This window comes from Kogia breviceps, chromosome 7 (assembly GCF_026419965.1).
Source record: "Kogia breviceps isolate mKogBre1 chromosome 7, mKogBre1 haplotype 1, whole genome shotgun sequence".
Taxonomy (NCBI): Eukaryota; Metazoa; Chordata; class Mammalia; order Artiodactyla; family Physeteridae; genus Kogia; species Kogia breviceps.
Genome location: NC_081316.1, coordinates 47680068 through 47699350, shown reverse-complemented (window position 1 = coordinate 47699350; position 19283 = coordinate 47680068). Strand labels below are relative to the sequence as shown.

Below are 19283 nucleotides of genomic sequence, written 5' to 3'. Positions count from 1 at the left end.
CTGGGGTTACAATTTGAGTAGCAATCCCAAGCCAGGCAAGAACCCAGTTTTCTGAAAATATTTATTCTCCTTTTTCTTTTCTCATCAGGGTGTCCTTGGGCATTATGCTGCCTGGATGGCAACATATGGTGGCAAATCATGTGTTATGCTTGCTGATTTAATGTGAGTTATGTGAAGAGTTTGCAGGCACAGACTCATTTGAGTTTCTCAGCTGTAGGTGTGTCAGTTTCATTCATTCAGCAAGCATTGCCTGAGCCCAAGTCTGGCCAGCCATTGTGCTAACAGTGGGCACGAAAGGGTGGATAAGATATGATTTTGTCCTAAGAAGACTACCTTCTAAAGAGGATGACAATCGTCTTGTAAAGAGAGTATTATCATCCAGGGGAAAAGTATGGTCTTAATGGACTATAAAAAGTTCTGAGAAGTGCAAAGGGAGAAGGAAAGAACTCTGCCTGGGAAAGTTTCATGGTGGAGGGAACTTCTGAGCTTGGTCTCAAGAAGACTGACTTTAGAGATGAAAAGCCTGAGTCACTGAGAGTTCTGCAAAGGATCTCATCATCTTATAACTTCATTAAGTTTCCTAAAAATATGCTTGTTGCCACAGCTCCTTAGAGAGTAGTAGCATACATTATTTATTGGAATACTTAAAATATTAACATCAATAAATTCCACAGGAACGTCACAAATACTCTGCCCAGTTGGATAAAGCAACTGGGTTGGTTAAGTTACTCAAACTTTCCAGTTCTACAAAGTTGATAAGAATATGTGGAAACAAATACAAAGCCCAGGGGAATCATGTCAACTCTCTAAACAGCCATTTCAGGCACAGGAAGACTCCATGCATCTAGCATTTCATGTCTTTTTATCCACATAAAGAGATGTAATCTTTCACAGAGGATATTTACAGTGTTCTACTCTCTCTTTTCTTCTATCCAAGCTTAAAAGTCTTGTATTTTAAGTGTCATTGAATTTTATCATTTGAATATTAAGAGCCCAGATGTATACTCTAATATATGTGGTTTATTTGGAGCTGAAAGGAAAATATCCTTCTAAGTTTAGAAATGGAAACTCATCAGAGCCAAACCCTTGGGGCAGCCCAAGAGGAGAGTGCCCTCTATCATACTGTGGTCCACAAGGTTGCCAATGATTGTTTTTTTCTGATAGCTGATAGCAGGCTAGACCCAGTGCAAAGGACTGAAAGTTTATGTTCCCTCAAAATCCGTATGTTGAAGTCCTAACCCCCAATGTGATTGTCTTAGGAAATGGAGCCTTTGGCAAAAACTTAGATCATGAGTGTGGAGCTCTCATGCATGGGATTAGTGCCCTTTTAAGAGGGACCCCCTCCCTCCACCAGAGAGCTCTCTAGCTCTCCTGCCTGCCATGTGAGTATACAATAAGTCAGTAGTCTGAAATGGAACAGAGTCCCTCCAGAACCTGACCATGCTGGTACCTTAATCACAGACTTCCAGCCTCAAGAACTGTGAGAAATACGTTTTTGTTGTTTATAAGCCACCCAGTCTATGGCACTTTGTCATAGCACCCCATCTTGACTAAGACACCTAGATCCTAGATAATAGAGATCTTAGCTAGAAATTCCTAGTTGAGAAGGAAGATCCCATCTTGTGTCCTCTTCCTTCTTGTGCTTCAATTTAGTCATTTGGTTTGTTTCTGTGACCAGATAGATTTATACCCCCTACTCATAACCAAGATGGAACATTCCTTCTGATTCTTGACTCACTGAAGAATAAGGTCCAGATCTGCTTGGAGAGTATTAGAACTGGGGTAAAATCCTGATATTCCTGGAAGAGTATCTCACCTTCAATCAGCCTTTGAAGAACAGAACAAGGGGCAGGAAGTTCTAGAATGGCTCAGCAGCACTGAGGGTTGTTGGTGAATATCAATACTTTGTCAAAAATTTTAAAATGAATTGCTTGACTGAAGAGCTCACAAATACAGTGGGCTGCCTGGGGAGAAAGTGAGGTCCTTCTCACTGGGTATTGAAATACAGGCTGCATAGACATATACTAGAGAGTCATGCATAAGGCAAGGATTAGACTAAAGGTCCTAAGATCCCATCTAATTTCCAGATTCTATTATTTACAGATCTTAGGTTTACTTTGTGCATACCTCTAAGCTTGCACTTAGTACATTGTTCTGTAATAATATGTCCGGATATTTGTCTCCCGTACAAGGTTGAAAACTCTTTGAAGGAAGGGCTGTATTTATCCTTTTCTATCCCAAGCACTTAGCACAGTGACTTGTACATAGGAGACACCAAGTAAATATTTATCAAATGAATGAATGAATTCATTTTATATATTTATATCTATACATACTTTTATGTATATCTTGATTTATAGTATAAGATATCAGCAAGTGGACCTGCTTGCTATGAGGGTGTTCATATTCTATAGAACCCATGGCTGCTTGAATGCCTGAATGACGGAATATGCCATCCAATTCCCTAAGCATGGCTGTTCTAGTTAATTAATCTCTTCTCTACTAATGGAGCTGTATTATGGCAGTTAAGGCAGAATCAAAGTATGGATAGGGTTTTTCTGAATTGTATTTCCAGATTAAACCCCCCCACTCCCACCCCAGAAATGACCCTGGAGGTTATTGGTTATAGGTCTAGGTATGACTTGGCTATATTAGGTGGGCAGGTATCTCCTGTGGATAATCAGAAGTGTAGTTGCATCACAGTCTTGGGGAGGGAGGCAGGTATACGATGGGCAGGGGCTCCAGGGGCATGCTGAGCAGAGAAGCAGGTATGCACATTGAAGTGGGAGCATAAATGGGATAATCTCAGCCAGTTAGACTGGACGAGAAGGTCAGAATAAGGCCAGGAAACAGAGGCAGAAAGGATGCGGGTTTTAGGTGGAGAAATTGCCAAAGGAGCAGAGGAGGAGGGTGAGGTTGCAAAGAGAATACTTGCCAAAGGGACATGTTAAACTGAGGGATGCTTGTGCCAACAACACCATTCAGTACTATATTCATTCATTTGACAAACACATATTGGGTGCTCGCTTAACTTGCCAAGTCCCTATACCAATGCTAGGGATACGAATAAATAGAATCTCTGCTCTTACATATGTATACTACGAACTAAACTCTACAGGCATATTAACAGATAATTACAGTGGAGGGTGATACATGCTGTAATGAAGCAAGAACAGGGCAGTCTAGGGGGGCACATAACCAAATCTGAGATGTGCAGGATAAGTTGTATTTTGCAAGGTGAGGCAGGAAGAACACTCTTGCTCCAGCTCTGGGAATGGCTGAATATCCAAAGGACCAAGAGGGGAGCTAATTCAGAGACTGCAAATACTTTGCAATAGTTGGGCCTTCTATGCCATGTTAAGTGGTGCAGACATTCTCCTGGGAATAATGAACCATTGGAGTATTTTGATCAAGGAATGACATGATCAAATTTGTGTTTTAAAAATATTACAACAAAGTGTGGAGAAAGGGTTGGAGGTAAGAAAGACCAGGACCCACTGAAGTCATTGCCGTGTCTCAGTGAGAAGGGATGGTGGCTGAGCTAAGGATGAGACAATGAAGGCAGAGGGGAGTTGCATATCCTTGAGACATTTGAAAGTTCAACTGGACAAAGCTTGGTGATTGATTTGATGTGAGATGTAATCAATTAATCAAGGATGACCAGGGAATTCCTTGGCAGTCCAGTGGCTAGAACTCGGTGATTTCACAGCTGGGGCCTGGATTCAATCCCTGGTTGGGGAACTAAGATCCCACAAGCTGCATGGCATGCCCAGAAAAAAAAAAAAAAAAAAAAAAGATAACCAGTTTCTGGCTTAGGCAGCTCTAGAGGTGGATCCAAAAAGAGTTCTGGTGGTCGGGGAGACCAAAGGCTAAACTCCTTAAGTCCAAAGGTCCATCTGGCCTCATACTCTCTCTTAGGGTAGACAGGTCTCCTTTGGGAGCTTAATGGGATGTAACAGCTGACTAGGGTCCTTACCCACACTGGCCATTATCATTTATTCATTCATTCAATCAACCAGTATTTGTTAAATATCAATTATGTGTTCATATTATGCCAGGATTCCACAGATCCCAGTGTCCCGCTCTGCAGCTGGCTTAGTTCTTCTCTTTCTCTCTCTCCCCACTCCACCTTTTCTTTTTTTTTTTGCTATTTATTTATTTTTTTTAGCTTTATTGAGGTGTAATTGACAAATGACATTGTAAGATATTTGAAGTGTACATCATGATGATTTGATATACATATATATTGTGAAATGATTCTCCCATCTAGTTAATACATCTATCATCTCACATATTTATCTTTTTTTCTTTTGGTGAGAACATTTAAATTACACCCTTTTTAAAAGTTTCTATTATACAGCACAGTGTTATCAACTCTGGTCACTGTGTTATACATTAGATCTTCATATCTTGTCCATCTCAGAGTTGAATGTTTCTACCCTTATACTAACCTTTCCCTTTGGCAACCACTTTTCTACTCTCTATTTCTATTAGTTCCACTTTTCTTTTCTTTTTAGATTTCACATGTACTTGATACCATGCAGTATTTGTCTTTCCCTGTCTGGATTATTTCACTTAGCATAATGTCCTCCAGGTTCATCCATGTTGTTGTAAATGGCAGGATATCTTTCTTTCTCATGGCTGAATAATATTCCATTGTATATATATTCCACATCTTTATCTATTAATCCAGTGACAAGACACTTAGGTTGTTTCCATATCTTGGCTATCGTGCATAATACATCAATAAACATGGACTATAGATACCTCTTTGAAAAAATGCTTCCCAAAGTCAGAGTTACAACTGTTTTCAATAGACTTTCCCACTCATGCCATCCACCCCACCTTATTGTATATATTATTGTTTGAGCTGCCATGTGCTATTTTATTTATTTATTTATTTTAATTTTTTTTTTTTTTTTTGCGGTACGCGGGCCTCTCACTGTTGTGGCCTCTCCCCTTGTGGAGCACAGGCTCCGGACGTGCAGGCTCAGCGGCCATGGCTCACTCACGGGCCCAGCCGCTCCGCGGCATGTGGGATCTTCCCGGACCAGGGCACGAATCCGTGTCCCCTGAATTGGCAGGCGGACTCTCAACCACTGCGCCCCAGGGAAGCCCCGTTTTTTTAATATTGAGCTGCATGAGCGGTTTATATATTTTGGAGATTAATTCTTTGTCCATTGATTCATTTGCAAATAATTTCTCCCATTCTGAGGGTTGTCTTTATATCTTGTTAATGGTTTCCTTTGTTTGCAAAAGCTTTGAAGTTTCATTAGGTCCCATTTGTTTACTTTTGTTTTTATTTCCATTACTCTAGGAGGTGGATCAAAAAGATCTTGCTGTGATTTATGTCAAAGAGTGTTCTTCCTATGTTTTCCTCTAAGAGTTTTATAGTGTCCAGACTTACATTTAGGTCTCTAATACATTTTGAGTTTATTTCTGTGTATGGTGTTAGAGAGTGTTATAATTTCATTCTTTTACATGTAGCTGTCCAGTTTTCCCAGCACCACTTATTGAAGAGACTGTCTTTTCCTCCATTGTATATCCTTGCCTCCTTTGTCATAGTTCAGGTGACCATAGGTGCATGGGTTTATCTCTGGGCTTTCTATCCTGTTCCATTGATCTATATTTCTGTTTTTGTGCCAGTACCATATTGTCTGGATTACTGTAGCAGTAAAGCTCTGTTTTTGTCAAAAAAAGTTACTAGAATCTCCAACTCACTTCTCAAGGGTACTGCAAGGATTAATAAAATGGTTTCGAGTGACCAGTGTATGGTAAATAAATGTTGCTTTTTAAGGATGTAGTATTATTGTTGATATTATTTCATAATTGGTAAAGATATATGATGTTGACTATTTAGTTCATTTGATTCAATGATGATACAGTAAGATCAGGCCCAGGTTTGGATTTCTGTTCCAGACATGTTTTTAGTTCTGCACAGAGAACATGTCTTATTCCAATGGCAGACTACCTCTAGCCTCAATCAGCCACCTCTCCCATGCTGAGGCTGATATCTCAGTTTGCTAATGGACAAATAACACAGCTTTCTTGGCCTACTAATGTGGTTGGATAGGTCATCTTTGTATGTAGAAACGTATTATTATAGACTGTAAGTCCTGGAAGACTATACAGATCTTTGACATCATCTAGTCCTAATTCCTTCATTTGAAGTTGAGGAAATTAAGCCCTGAGAGCATAAATGTGTTTGCCCGAAGTCACCCAGTTAGTGCAAGAGTCAGGGCTGAAATCTGGATTTATTGTTAAGTCCAGTGTTTTCCCTATGGCATTATGCTATACCCATTCTGGTCTAGAATTCTCCTCTAAAATTTTTGGGTGCTTGCCTTGAACACAAATCCCTAGTGAGCCAGGACCCAATAAAGTGCAGTACACTGCCTTGTCTACAGTTGGACAGGCAGTGCAGGAACCTGCAGAGCAACTCTGAACAGCATTCTTGAGACGAAATCAAGCCAGCTGCTCTGATTACAACCATTGATAACTGGTGCCCATCATAATTAGGCTGATAGGATTTCTCCCCTGCTGGATGTCCCTCTGGCTGCATTCACAGATTAGGTCAATCAATCATGTTCAGTTATTCAGCCACGACGTTTGGAGGACCTGTTATGCATTATGAAGTGTTATGAAGTCTCTTTGTAATGTAGGCAGAACTTTGGCCATGAGTTGTAATCTTCCCAGATACAGTTTACTGGTAGAGTTTCCCAGGCTGGACTTCTTGGAGGCAGCCAGTGAGGCGTCCTTTTTATGGAAAAACAAGAGCTCTCCTGACATGGACTTTCTATCATGGTTTTCAAGAGGAAGTGGAAAATTGGTCTTCACGGTCCTTCTCAGCCCTGGGATTTTCCTTTAAAATAAAATGTATTATATACTTTTTTCAGATTATAAAAGTAACGCATATTTATTATGGAAAATGCAGAAAGTTGCAGAGAAAATAAAAAGAATTCATATTTCCAATACAATGGGAACTACCTCAAAATTTTAGTTCAATTTTTCCAGTCTGTTTTTTAGGCCTGTATAGAAGTATATAGCTATTTATTTTTTATGAAATTGATACCCTACCCTGAAATTCTAGGATTCTACATAGCATGCAGAACTATACACAGTAAGTTCCTTGCTCAAAGCCTGGCCTGCAATAGTTGCTCCATAAACATTTGTTAACTGAGTGAAGAGGGGAGCCACGGTGTGTAGACCTGAATAGCCTTGTTGGAAGATCTCACACTCAGACCACACCCAAATCTTTATTTTTATTTTTTATTGAAGTATAGTTGATTTACAATGTTGTGTTAATTTCTGCTATACAGAAAAGTGACTCAGTTATACATATATATACATTTTAAAATATTCTTTTCCATTATGGTTTCTCCCAGGAGATTGAATATAGTTCCTTGTGCTATACTGTAGGACCTTGTTGTTTATCTATTTTATATTCTATATGTAATAGTTTGCATCTACTAACCCCAAACTCCCAGTCCACCCCCACACCCCAGGCAACCACAACTCTGTTCTCTGTGTCTGTGAGTCTGTTTCTGCTTTGTAGATACGTTCATTTGTGTCATTTTTTAGATTCCACATATATGTGATATCATATGGTATTTGTCTTTCTCTTTCTGACTTACTTCACTTAGTGTGATAATCTCTGATTGTGTCCATGTTGCTACAAATGGCATTATTTCATTCTTTTTTTATGGCTGAGTAGTCTTCCATTGTATATACGTGTACCACATCTTCTTTATCCATTCACCCGTCAATGGACATTTAGATTGTTTCCATGCCTTGGAATGCCCGAATATTGACAACAGTCTTTGCATGCTAAAGAAACATAATAAACTAGAAACTGACCACTTTCCTTCAAGAAAGTGTCCCCTTTCCAGGAGAGCATCAGTAGTCATTTATCTCCATTTTTTCATGCTCATTATTTATTTCAGGAGATTTCCTTTGATCAGAGAGCTGCACATACAACAGACTTGCTGCAAGCATGGACCTCAGTGAAAAATGGCCTTTGGAGGAAGGAACCTGGCTATCTCATGCTGGAATTCATCATTTTGCCAACACCAGAGGGGGTATGGCTGCTTTTGCTGTCCCTGATAAATGCGGTCCTCTTCAACTCCTGCACCCATTGTGTCAACCCAGCTGTACTCTGTACGTGCCCAGTGCTGTTTGCCTTTTCACAGAAGCAGCTGGGTGGAGAGGAGAGGGCATGGACTTTGGTGTCAGACAGACCTGGGTTCAGATCTGGAATTTCCTTCTTATAAGCTATGTGGCCTTAAGAAAATCAATTGTTTCCTCAGCTCTAACATGAGAGTAAGAATGCCTACTTGTAGGGTTGTGATAAGCAGCACTGAGTAATGTAAGCTGTCATTGACTGAGCCCTTACCCTAGCTCGGTGGGAAGTTAGTCACATATCTTTGAACCACTAACATGTGTCAGGCACTATTTTCTGGCCCGTCTCCCCGCTCCTCCCCTCTTCTCTCCTCTCCATGGCCCTGCAAAGATTAAAATTGAGGATAATGCAACTGGTATAAACAGTCTAGGTCAGCTCATCTTCCTTCAGGTTCTGTGTCCTAGCATCTGATTAATGCAACTCAGCATTAATTGATGGGGATGTTTACTGTCCTGGCGTGGAGCATCCAAGTGTAAGTCACAAGCCTGACACAGAGCAGTGGTCCTCTTTCAGGTCTAAGAGTCTGCTGCATCACCCATCCCCCAGATCTAATGAAGATCCACTTGGGTGGTAGGAGTCATTCTATGGACGGGAGAACAAAGACCACTGAAGTTAACACATTCACATGATGTTTTTAGAGAGGGTATGCCTCCCATTTGTTGTTGTTTATTCATTCACTCAATAAATATTGAGCACCTACTATGTGCCAAGCACTGGTAATACAAAAAAGAGGGTAAGATAGACACGGAGATCACCAGACTACACTCTCTACTGTGGCCCATCTCTAAAATGGGGTAACTTATACAGCAATAAACATTTACTGAGCTTCTGCACTGCATCAGGGTACTTCTTCCAACCAAGACAACTGCACACAATGGGAGATTCCCCGAAGGGAAGCTTGATATTCTAAGAGAGGACACTTGGATGCAGTCCAGACAAAAACCAATAGCTGTTCACTCCTGTGCCCTGTCGCATTGCCACCCTAGTCACTTTTAGAGGTCCTTAAGCCAGTGTCATCTCACAGCCCAGCCCATGGAATAAAGTTGAACTTCCTCAGCTCAACATGCAGCCTTCCTTTCCTGATCTGACCCCTGCCTGCCTCTCTAGACTCATCTCCTGCTGCTCCTAAAAACAAACCCCTTTCTCATCACTGTATCGACCTCCCCCTGCATCCTTGAATACATCATGCTCTCACACACCTGTGCGCCTCTGCAAAGGCTGTCATTACTATGTGCCTTCTACTTGGCCAGCTCCTGCTCATCTTTGAAGTTCCAGCTTAAGTCATCTATTCTGGGATCTCTTCCTGCTGCTGCCACCTACCCAACCCCACCCTGATCTGAATGAGTGGTCCATCCTCAGTGCTGCCACAGAACTTGCAGATTCCTGTGTCACAGAGTTGCCACACTGTATTGTCATCGTCTATATCTTAGACAATGTGTGAGCTTCTTGGGGGCAGACATCTTGTTTTATTCACCTTTGCATCCCTTTCACAAGTAGCCTGGCAAATACTTGATGCATGTTTGGTGGCTGGCCAGCTGGAAGGCTGGCTGACTTGATGAATGAATGGATGGATGAATGAATGTTGGAACATATCCTCTATGTATTTCTGCTTCCCTTGAGAATCTTTTTTGACTGTGGCAACCCAACTGGTTGCATAACTTCTTCTGGCACCACTACATCACTTCACCTTACTTTCAGCATATGTAGAGCATTTCATTCAGTGACCCCCTCTCCCCTCAGGGCTTGTTAACCAAAGCTGGATGGCAGAGGAGAGAATTAAGTAGGTGGGGTTTGTCCGCTGGTGCTTTTGTAACCTAGGCAATAGAATCATCCATCATACAATTTTAGAGCAGAAAGAAGCCCTAGGGATCACTGTGACAAAGGGGTGGCTAGAAATTCGACTGTGACCAGCTCCAAGCATTATCACACACCTCCCTGAGTTCACCACATAATGAATCTACAATCTTTGGAGGTATGGCTGGCTCATAGGAAGGGGAACCAGACCTGTGTCTGGATCTACCTAATAGGGAGGCACTGCTCTTGGGTAAGTGATGAGCTTCTGGGGTGGATGGAAAAGCTCAGCTCGGGTGGGCAACAGATACCATGATATCTGGCCCCAGTTCAGACAATCAGTATGTGATGATGGAGGTGTCCAAGACAGAGTATGGTTGTATTGCCATATGTGGGTGAAGCACTGTCACAGCGAATCAATGTGGCTGAAATGTGAAAGTCCTTGTGAACTGGATTAGGGTGCTTCTCAGATGCCTAGGCTGCAGTTCAGGGAAAGGATGTAGGTCCTAAGAGGACTAGGTAGGGTGGCAAAATGGAAATATGGTGAAATGTTGAGATGAGAAAACTCGCACTAGAAACAAAGTGGGAGCCCCGCTGTGCCAGACCTAAGTCAGAATTGGACGAATTACAAAAGCATATTTATAATCATTTATTAGGTAGATACGTTACACCAGACATTGTGCTATGCCCTTTTCCCCCTATTTTTTAAATTTTATTTTTTGTTAAAGTGTCTATTTAATTTTTATTTTTTGTTTTTAAAAAAATAATGGTAAAACTCTGAATTCTACCTAAGTATGTATGGTAACATGTTTCACCTTTATTTTTGAAAGATATTCTTTTAAAAAAAATTTTTATTTTATATTGGACCATAGTTGATTTACAGTGTTGTGTTAGTTTCAGGGGTACAGCAAAGTGATTCAGTTATACATGAACATATATCTATTCTTTCTGAAATTCTTTTCCCATTTAGGTTATTACAGAATATTAAGCAGAGGTCCCTGTGCTCTATGTTAGAACCTTGTTGGTCATCTCTTGTCAATCTAGTAGTGGGTATACGTCAATACCAAAGGGCCTTTTTTGTATAGATGTAGACTGTCGCCATTCATTCTCACAACAACCTTATTCTCCTTTTATGAATGAAAACGCCTGAGCCTGAAGAGACTGAGAAACTTGCTCAAGGTCACTGGCAGAGGGCGGATTTGAACCGAGGTCTGCCTAAGGCCCAGCTGCGCCAAGCTATCGCTCCACAACTCATCCTCCAACCCTCGTTACTCTGCCTTCTCAGTTAAAGGCTCTGGTGGCCCAGTTACAGATTTTTTATTGCTTACTTAATTGTCACAGTAGAAAAGAGCACTAGCTCTGAGCTGGGCCAGAAAATCAGCAGTTCTGTCGCAAAGTGTGGATTACCATCCAAGACCCTTTGACGGCCGCCTCAGCTAATGCATTGCCAAGGTCTTGACCCACCTGCTTCAGAGCATCTTTCCTCCACCCCCTACCCCACATCCCCTGTTTCCCAACACTGGCCGGTCCCATCTACTCCATCTCTGAGGCCCACTGTGGGCTAATGGGGTTTACATTTCTAGCGAGGTACCAGGGAAAGTCCTGGAAGTGTCCAGGCCTGGAGGTATTTTCCTTGGCTTCCTGGAGTCCTCCGAGAACTGCGTTATCTGCTAGGGAGGCTCAGTCATCCTGGTGAGTCATGGGCCCTGAGACAGGGCCAGATCCACGCAACATCTGCCTTTGTGTTATCCTCAGAGCATCTCAGGCTGCCATGAGGGGGGTGTCAGCCTCCAGGAAGCTGGCTGGGGAGAACCCAGGATGTCTGAGGGAGATACAGAATTCCTGCAGGAAAGTCCCTCTACCACTTCCACTTCCTACACTTTTAAAATACCCTCAAGGATGTGGGCCGGTGGTTATGCAAACTTATTTTAAAGGCTTGGAACACATTTTCCAAATGAAATCATATGCAGTGCCCGACACACAAAACAAAAGGGGGCCAGAGCCCTGTTTCTGATTGGCGCAGCATAAGCTCCCCTGGTCTCTCCTTTGATTTGCCGGCTGCCACATCAGACGTGCGGGGATTTGTGCAGGAGGGGAGGCCTCCATAGCCCTTCTCAGTGAATCTATAAAACACTTCTTCCTGTTATAGATGTGCTCGCTCAGCTGTTTGGGAATCCTGCTGCTATCCACTCTTCCCAGGGCACCTAACCTGCTTAAGCTCCTCATGAGGGAAGAGTCGGGAAGTGTGGGAAACATAACCTGGCAGGAGGGGCCAGGTGTGTCTAGAAAATCTGGTTATACAAACAGGAAGGAGCAGATTTCCCTCCTGGTCCCTCTCAAGGTCAGGGAGAGTTTTAACATGTCAGGAAGGAAGGAAGGAAATTTGTCTGAGTGTGGTCTGGGTGCCAAGCACTGCTGTGGGCTTTATTTCATTTTATTCAAATCTCCATTGAAATCTCTTCAAGTAGTTGTTCTTATCCCCATTTTTCAGATGAGGAAACTGATGCTTGGGAAGGCATGATAACTAAGGCAGCATAAGACTCATATAGCAAAACACCAGCAGAGCTCACATTCACACTCAGGCCTTCATTCCCCAGAGCTCTGCTCTGTCCATTTCACTTCTCCATCAGCTTCAAAGGGCATCTCCACCTTTCCATGAAGCTTGATCCTTTGTGTCTATTTCTTTTTTTCTTTAAATTTTTTATTTAATATTGGGGTAAAGTTGAGCTTTGTGTCTATTTCTCTTGCATACAGTGTGGTAAAAAGATTAATACAACAGAATCTGTTATCCATGGTCTCCTATTGGCATTCGTTTTAACAAGTTTCATACAAGTCATTTCTTTTTACAGAGGAGATACAGGCTAGGCAGGTTTGGAGACTTGTCAAAGATTAGTGGCAAAACTAAGGCCAGAACTCAGGCCTCTGATTCTCTTGCCAGCACCTACAGTATGCTGACTGCTAAGGCCATAGCTTCTTGGAAAAACCATTTTAATGTGAAAAAAGAGAGACTCTTGTGCACCAGGTAGACTCTATCTGCAGCGTCTGAAAGAAGCGATTCCCTCTCAGGCCTCTGTCCAGGATACTGGGGTGGAAAATGGGAGATCAGGATGGTCTCTGCATCTCAGCAGAAACTCAAATCCATCCTATGGATATCTCTTGTAATGGTGTAGTCATAGATTTCAATAGCAGCAAATGTTTTTACCCTTAATCTTAACACAGGGTATTTTGGCTGATTTCACTCAGTAGATTCAACTGAGTGTGAGCTGGAAATGTATGATTTTCCTCTGCAGGACCTTTTTCTTTGTGTATTTTTGGAATGGTTTATTCTGCTTCATGGCCACATACATCTTCTAGTTGCTTCTTGGCTCAGCCCGAGTTTATTTCCTTTGATATGATGTTGAGTGGGGTGTCTTTTAAATCTTCATCTCTATTCCATAGTTGGTAAAAGGAATCCTGGTTGCAGGGGGCAGGATAGATCCAAGTTGTTTATATATTTCTTAAAATGTCTTGCTTTTGTTAGTAGCATCTACTTCATGGTCTTTGAACTTTTCAGAGACCATATTTAGCATTTTTACCAAAATGAATCCTTGGCTTCCTGTCAGACTTAATATCATATCATCTCTTGGCTTGTATTGTTTCTGCTAAGAGTAATGACTTTTTTTTCAGGTGAGATACAGTGAACTATTCTTCCTATAGAGCCCATTTCTTTTTTCTGGACGTTATCAAACACTTAGAGCAGTTATCTGAGACTTGATTTTCATTTAAGGGAAACAAAGCAACTATATTTTCTTTCTCCCTTTCATCAAGGATTATAAAAAAAAGTGGGGTTGTAGAAGGTGAGATGTCCTTTGGGCCAATTCAACCCTGGAGCTAATGCTGAGACCAATAAATGCAAAATTCTCTTTGATGAAACTATATGGGTGGGTGCATATATTTTCTTGCTGTCCTCTGTTGACTTGTCTTGAGAGGATGCAGATAAGAGACAGGATAACATGAGAGGGTCATGCCTTGCTTAGAGCAGACACAGACCCACTCTTCCTTCCTAAATCAGTCCTGCCCATTGCTCCCCGGGGTGAGGAGGGGAGGAGGGGCAAGCATCACTCCTCCACTCTGTTCCGCTGTTAACTAGCAGAGGGCCTCCAGGAGATGGAAGACTACCTGCAGAGAAGGTGAGCAAAGGGCGATGCCAGGGTAGAGAGGGAGGCAGAGATAAGGCTTAGCTCGCTTCTTCCTGTCTTTCATGCTAGAGATTGGTGACCTCCCGGGGTAGGTGTTGGGAAGGCTGTGCACAGATCCGAGTGGCCTCTGGCTACCATTCTAACTTGTTGTTACGGCATCCTGTAGCTTTTTCCTGTAAAGGAATTGATAACATCCCTTGGCTAAAACAAAAACTTCTCCCCATGTGGCATTTAGGCCTCACCCATCTCTTGGGGGAAGAAGCCACATCTGTTTGAGACCCCATCTCCTCCTTTTCTCCACTGACCAAGGGGCTGTAGCCCCTGGGGGTCTCCAGAGTCAAAGCAGCCCATATAAGCCTGCCATCTCTGTGGCCTTTCCTCCAAGCGGAGCCTGCAGTCAAGTCAGGCCCTGCCACCGCTGCAGCAGAGGCCAGCCAGGGGCTGACGGCACACCCAGACTCCTGTGGGGCGTGGTCCTGGTCCAGAGCTGCGGTGCTTCACACTAAGCAGGATATTAGCGATGGCTGTTTTGATAGAAACCCCTCTTCTAGCCACTTGAAAAGCATGTGGAGTGTGCTTTTAGCTCTAGAAATGGATCTAAGAATTCCTTTGATCCTAGAGTTATGTTCAATGTTGCTATGTGCGCATACTTCATTTACAGAGGAATGAGGGTTATGATTAAGTGAGTTTTCCAGATAACTGAAGTATAACTCTTTAAACGCCTAAATTTTATTCAGGATTTTACTGTTTTGTAATAGTTGATAAAATGTTTTTCCTATGATTTTTTATAAATTTTCTTGCCCTACTAACCAGAAAATAGTCACACCTTAGTTTATGACTGGGGTTGGACCAAAATCTCATTTAGAAATGTATTGTCTTTCATTTAGAATCCATAATATGATATCCAGCTTGTTTCAAGAATTCATAAACATGTTTGAATATGCCTAAAAAATAATCTTTACCAGGGCACACAGGAAGGTGTTGATAGTGCTTCAGTTTGGGAATGGAGACTGTGATAGGACAGGAGAGAGGACTTCCATTTTTCAGTTTATACCCATGGGTATTAAATGTTTTTTCCTTCACCTTGAATATATACTATTTGCTTAAATAATAAAAATTAATTTAAAACATTTAGAATTATATATAATATAATACATATTATATAAGATTATTAATATTGATGAATAATATATTATTAACTTTATATATATAAAGAAATATTAAAGCTAGGAGTTGGGTTCCCAGGCTAGCTTCCAAAAGTCTGTTCAACTCATGGTATAGTGGGTAACAGCTAGAGTGGATATTAGACATCAGACCCCTGTGTACTCTGTTCCTATGGAAAACCTGAGTCCCAGAAATAGTTCACCCTGAGCCCCAGAAACACTTCCTTCTTGCTGCTTTCTCCCCACCTGTCCCACCTTCTAATAAATGCTGCCCTAGAAATAGGATCAGACTCCTTCCCTGTCTTCAGTGTCCACGGCAGCAGGAAGCCCATTCTCCTCCAAGGACAGTCAAAAGGGGGGACTCCAGGGACTTCCCTGGTGGTGCAGTGGTTAAGAATCCGCCTGCCAATGCAGGGGACACGGATCCGAGCCTTGGTCTGGGAAGATCCCACATGCCACGGAGCAACTAAGCCTGGATGCCACAACTACTGAGCCTGTGCTCTAGAGCCCACAAGCCACAACTACTGAGCCCACGTGCTGCAACTACTGAAGCCCACGTGCCTAGAGCCCACGTTCCGCAACAAGAGAAGCCACCGCAATGAGAAGCCTGCAACCAAGAGTAGCCCCCCACTCGCCGCAACTAGAGAAGGCCCGCGCACAGCAACAAAGACCCAATGCAGCCAAAAATAAATAAATAAAATAAATAAATTTATTATTTTTTTTAAAAAAAGGGAACTCCAGCATGTCTAAGCCTTCTACGTGGGAGAGAAAGGCACTGTGCTTGGTCTGTCTCACACTTTTCCTGTTTGGCTTCTCCTGACAATACAACGAGATAAGTATTATTATCAGGAAACTGAGGCTTTGAGAGATCTAGTAACATCCCTGTGATTTCTCCCCTAATAATTTGACAGCACTATTTCAACCTATAAGATTGTGCACTGTCCTTTATAACTCAGTGACCCTCCAGCAGGATCATTTCTTTATAAGAGGCCTATAAAAGTCAAGTGTGGGTAAACACTTTGGACATTGCCTGAGGTTTAGGAAGGTCCTCTGAACCTATTAGAAGGTGAGTAACATGAGGGTAGGAACCTGTTCCAATCACTTTTGTATCTGCATTGCCTGGCACCATCCTGGAAGCATGGTATAGTCCCCATAAATATTGTTTGCTTAACAGGAAACATTATTGTTTGCTCTGCTCTGCTTCCTAAGACAGAAAATTGGAATCATATATTTTAGAAAAATTGTCAACCACAGATATTGAAACAAGAAAAATATTTTCTCATTAACCTTCAGTTGATTAGGAAATTTAAATAACCAAAGTGCTGTAAGAAAAGTTCTTGGCTTATGAGCCATCCATTTATAGGAACAAATTGAAGGGGAATCCATTGTGAGTTAGAACAGTTTGGCAGGCTCCAGAACCTAATCACCTGGTAGAATATTTGTAATGCTCTTCCTATGTGGGAATGCCTGGTCCCAACTCCACATAACCAACTTTCAAGGCACCTCTTAGAAAGCAAACTAAAAGATGGGGCAATGTACATAGCCTTTAATTTGAAGCATAATCTGTGGTTAGTGATTCCTTTCAGTAACTCAAATTGTTAAAGGAGAGAAAAGAGCCCATTTTTTTCTCAGCTGTAAAGGAGCATGCCATCTAATATTAACTAACATTTACTTGATTTTCACAGTGTGACAGTCTCTCTAAATGCTGTAGTTTATTGCATTCTCACCACAACCTTATGAGTTAGATATGATTATTATCTCCATTTTATAGAAAACTAAGGTTAGCAGAAATTAAACTATCAGTTAATAGTGGAGCTGGTATTAGAACCAAGGTCTGGCTGACCCCAAAGCCCTCTGTAGACTGTCTATCTCAGAATACAAAGGCTAGTTGCCTCCCGATATGATGGGGAAATAGAGGAGACTGGTCCTGCAGACAGTCCATCTGAGCTCACCCACTTATGGATTCAGGGGTCAAAAGCTCCTATTCAGACCAAGAACTGACCATTGGAATTTGGCAATATCAAGGCCAGTGCTGGGCTGCACTAATATCCACTTGAGGTTAGTGGTTACAAATTGAAAATAAGACCAGTCAGCATGATGGTATGCTTCTCCAATGATGTTTCACTGGCTGCTGGCAGAGAGAAGATGAAGAATTAGATTTTATCAGGGTTATGGTTTTCCCAAGGACTTAATATGGGGGGTGGGGAGAAGGAGAAAGAGAGAGAGGGGTAGAGAGGGAGAGATAGATTTGAAAGTGTACGTAAGAGAGAAATGATAATTATAAACCTAGAAACTAGGGTGGTTAAAAGAGGAAGGAAGGTCAAGAGGAGAGTGAGGAACAGAGAAAAGATCATGGGATAAGTAAATGATAGGAGCTGTTGGGGTCAAGGAGACATTGGGTTAGGATAACAGAAAGAATAATCTGGAAAGGTAGGAGGTGGTGGTTGGAGAGTGGATGCTTGGCGTTGAGACTACAGTTGGTGTCACTCTGAGAGCAGGGAGCTGGGATAGTTGGAGATCTAGGAAGGGGGAGGATGTTGAAGAGTTGAGAGACCAGCGTATGAGAAGAATCCATTAGGTAGAATTGGAAATAAGAATTATCATGGGAATGGTATTGGGGGAAGTGACAGTGTTCCAGATGCCAATATCTTCAAGGAATGAGGTAGAATAACACAAGGGTCTGTAGATGGCTTCAGGGAGTAGGGGTGGTGGGCCATGTGGTCTCTTATTTTCAAGGAGAGTCAGGTTTCCATCAGAGTAAGGAATTGAAAGAAACATTCAGAGAAGAGGCTGAGGATATTGGGGCTTGTGATGAACCATGAATTCCTGAGGGCAAATAGAGGTTTCTAGGAGGTGGGAGGGGATGGATTGATGCGTGCAAACATTCACCCAAGCACTTTCACTTCTTGGATTTGAGAGCTCAGATTGTCAGGAGTTGGGGGAAAAGAAGAGGATAGAGAGATAGGCTAGGCAGCTCAAGAATGGTTACTTTGGGGAGTTCCCTGATGGCCTAGTGGTTAGGATTCTGGGCTTTCACTGCTGTGGCCCTGGTTCAATCCCTGCAGGCTTCACACAGTGCAGCCAAAAAAAAAAAAAAAAAAACCAAAAAAAAAAAAAAAAGAATAGTTACCCTGGTGAGGAAGAAGGACAGTCTCAACCTGGTCTCCAGCCATTCCTCTGTGAGCCCTCTGGCCAAAATGGCTTCTTTCTGTCCTCCATGGTAATTTGTAAACTGACAGTGGAAAACCCAGAGGTGACTGAGAGTTTACAGAATGAGAAGACCTTGGCTCTGATCCGGGAGCCCTCAGGCTGCTGCAGCTGGTGATCTGATCAGTCTGAGACTATACAAGGCCCCCAGGACATTGCCCGGACTGTTGACTCTCCAACTATCAGTGTCCAAGAACAGGAATGGAGAAAAGACAACCATTTTCCATGTTTGCTCCTTCCTTCCTCTGGCTTTCTCCCAGCAGCTCTCTAGAGCACAGCCCCATAGCCCAGGGCCCTCCCAGGCAAGCAGTCAGTCAGTCCTGGTGGAAAACACATAACGCATCTGCATCGGTTATTCAGGCGACTGACCCAAATAGGGAGATTCCCGCAATCTGACGTGAATTTCTTTAGGACCTACAACTCGGACTTTCAGACCCTAACTTCTGTTCCTATATTCTGTACTTGAAACAGCTCAACACACACACACACACACACACACACACACACACACACACACACACACACACACACATCACAGTTCTGTGCAGTCATCCATAAGTTACTTAACTTTTTTGCCCCAGTTTCCCTACCTGTGAAATGGAGACATATTGCCTTCCGTGCTCGAACCACGTAGTCTCTTAAGAGGAGGAAATATTGTTTGGAGTGGAGTTAGAATTCAGGTTCAAAAACAAGGAGATGGTTGGGAGTATTGAAAGCTCCTCCTTCCTTGCTGCAAGAAATATTCAAGCTCTGAAAATTCTGCCTCTC

The 19283-nt window shown here is 42.3% G+C and overlaps 1 protein-coding gene across 2 annotated transcripts in view; it reads left to right on the top strand.

Annotated features, from left to right (window-relative positions):
- The window catches only part of AMOTL1 (angiomotin like 1), a 170126-nt gene that overhangs the window by 21528 nt on the left and 129315 nt on the right, over positions 1 to 19283 (top strand). Inside the window, exon 2 of one of the 2 annotated variants that reach the window (XM_067038265.1) lies at positions 7941 to 8075. In XM_067038265.1, the coding sequence (XP_066894366.1) occupies positions 7991 to 8075 (85 nt within the window). In that variant the 5' untranslated portion in view covers positions 7941 to 7990. Of the gene's footprint in view, positions 1 to 7940; positions 8155 to 19283 lie in introns of both variants that reach the window. The other variant, XM_067038269.1, reaches the window with a different exon arrangement.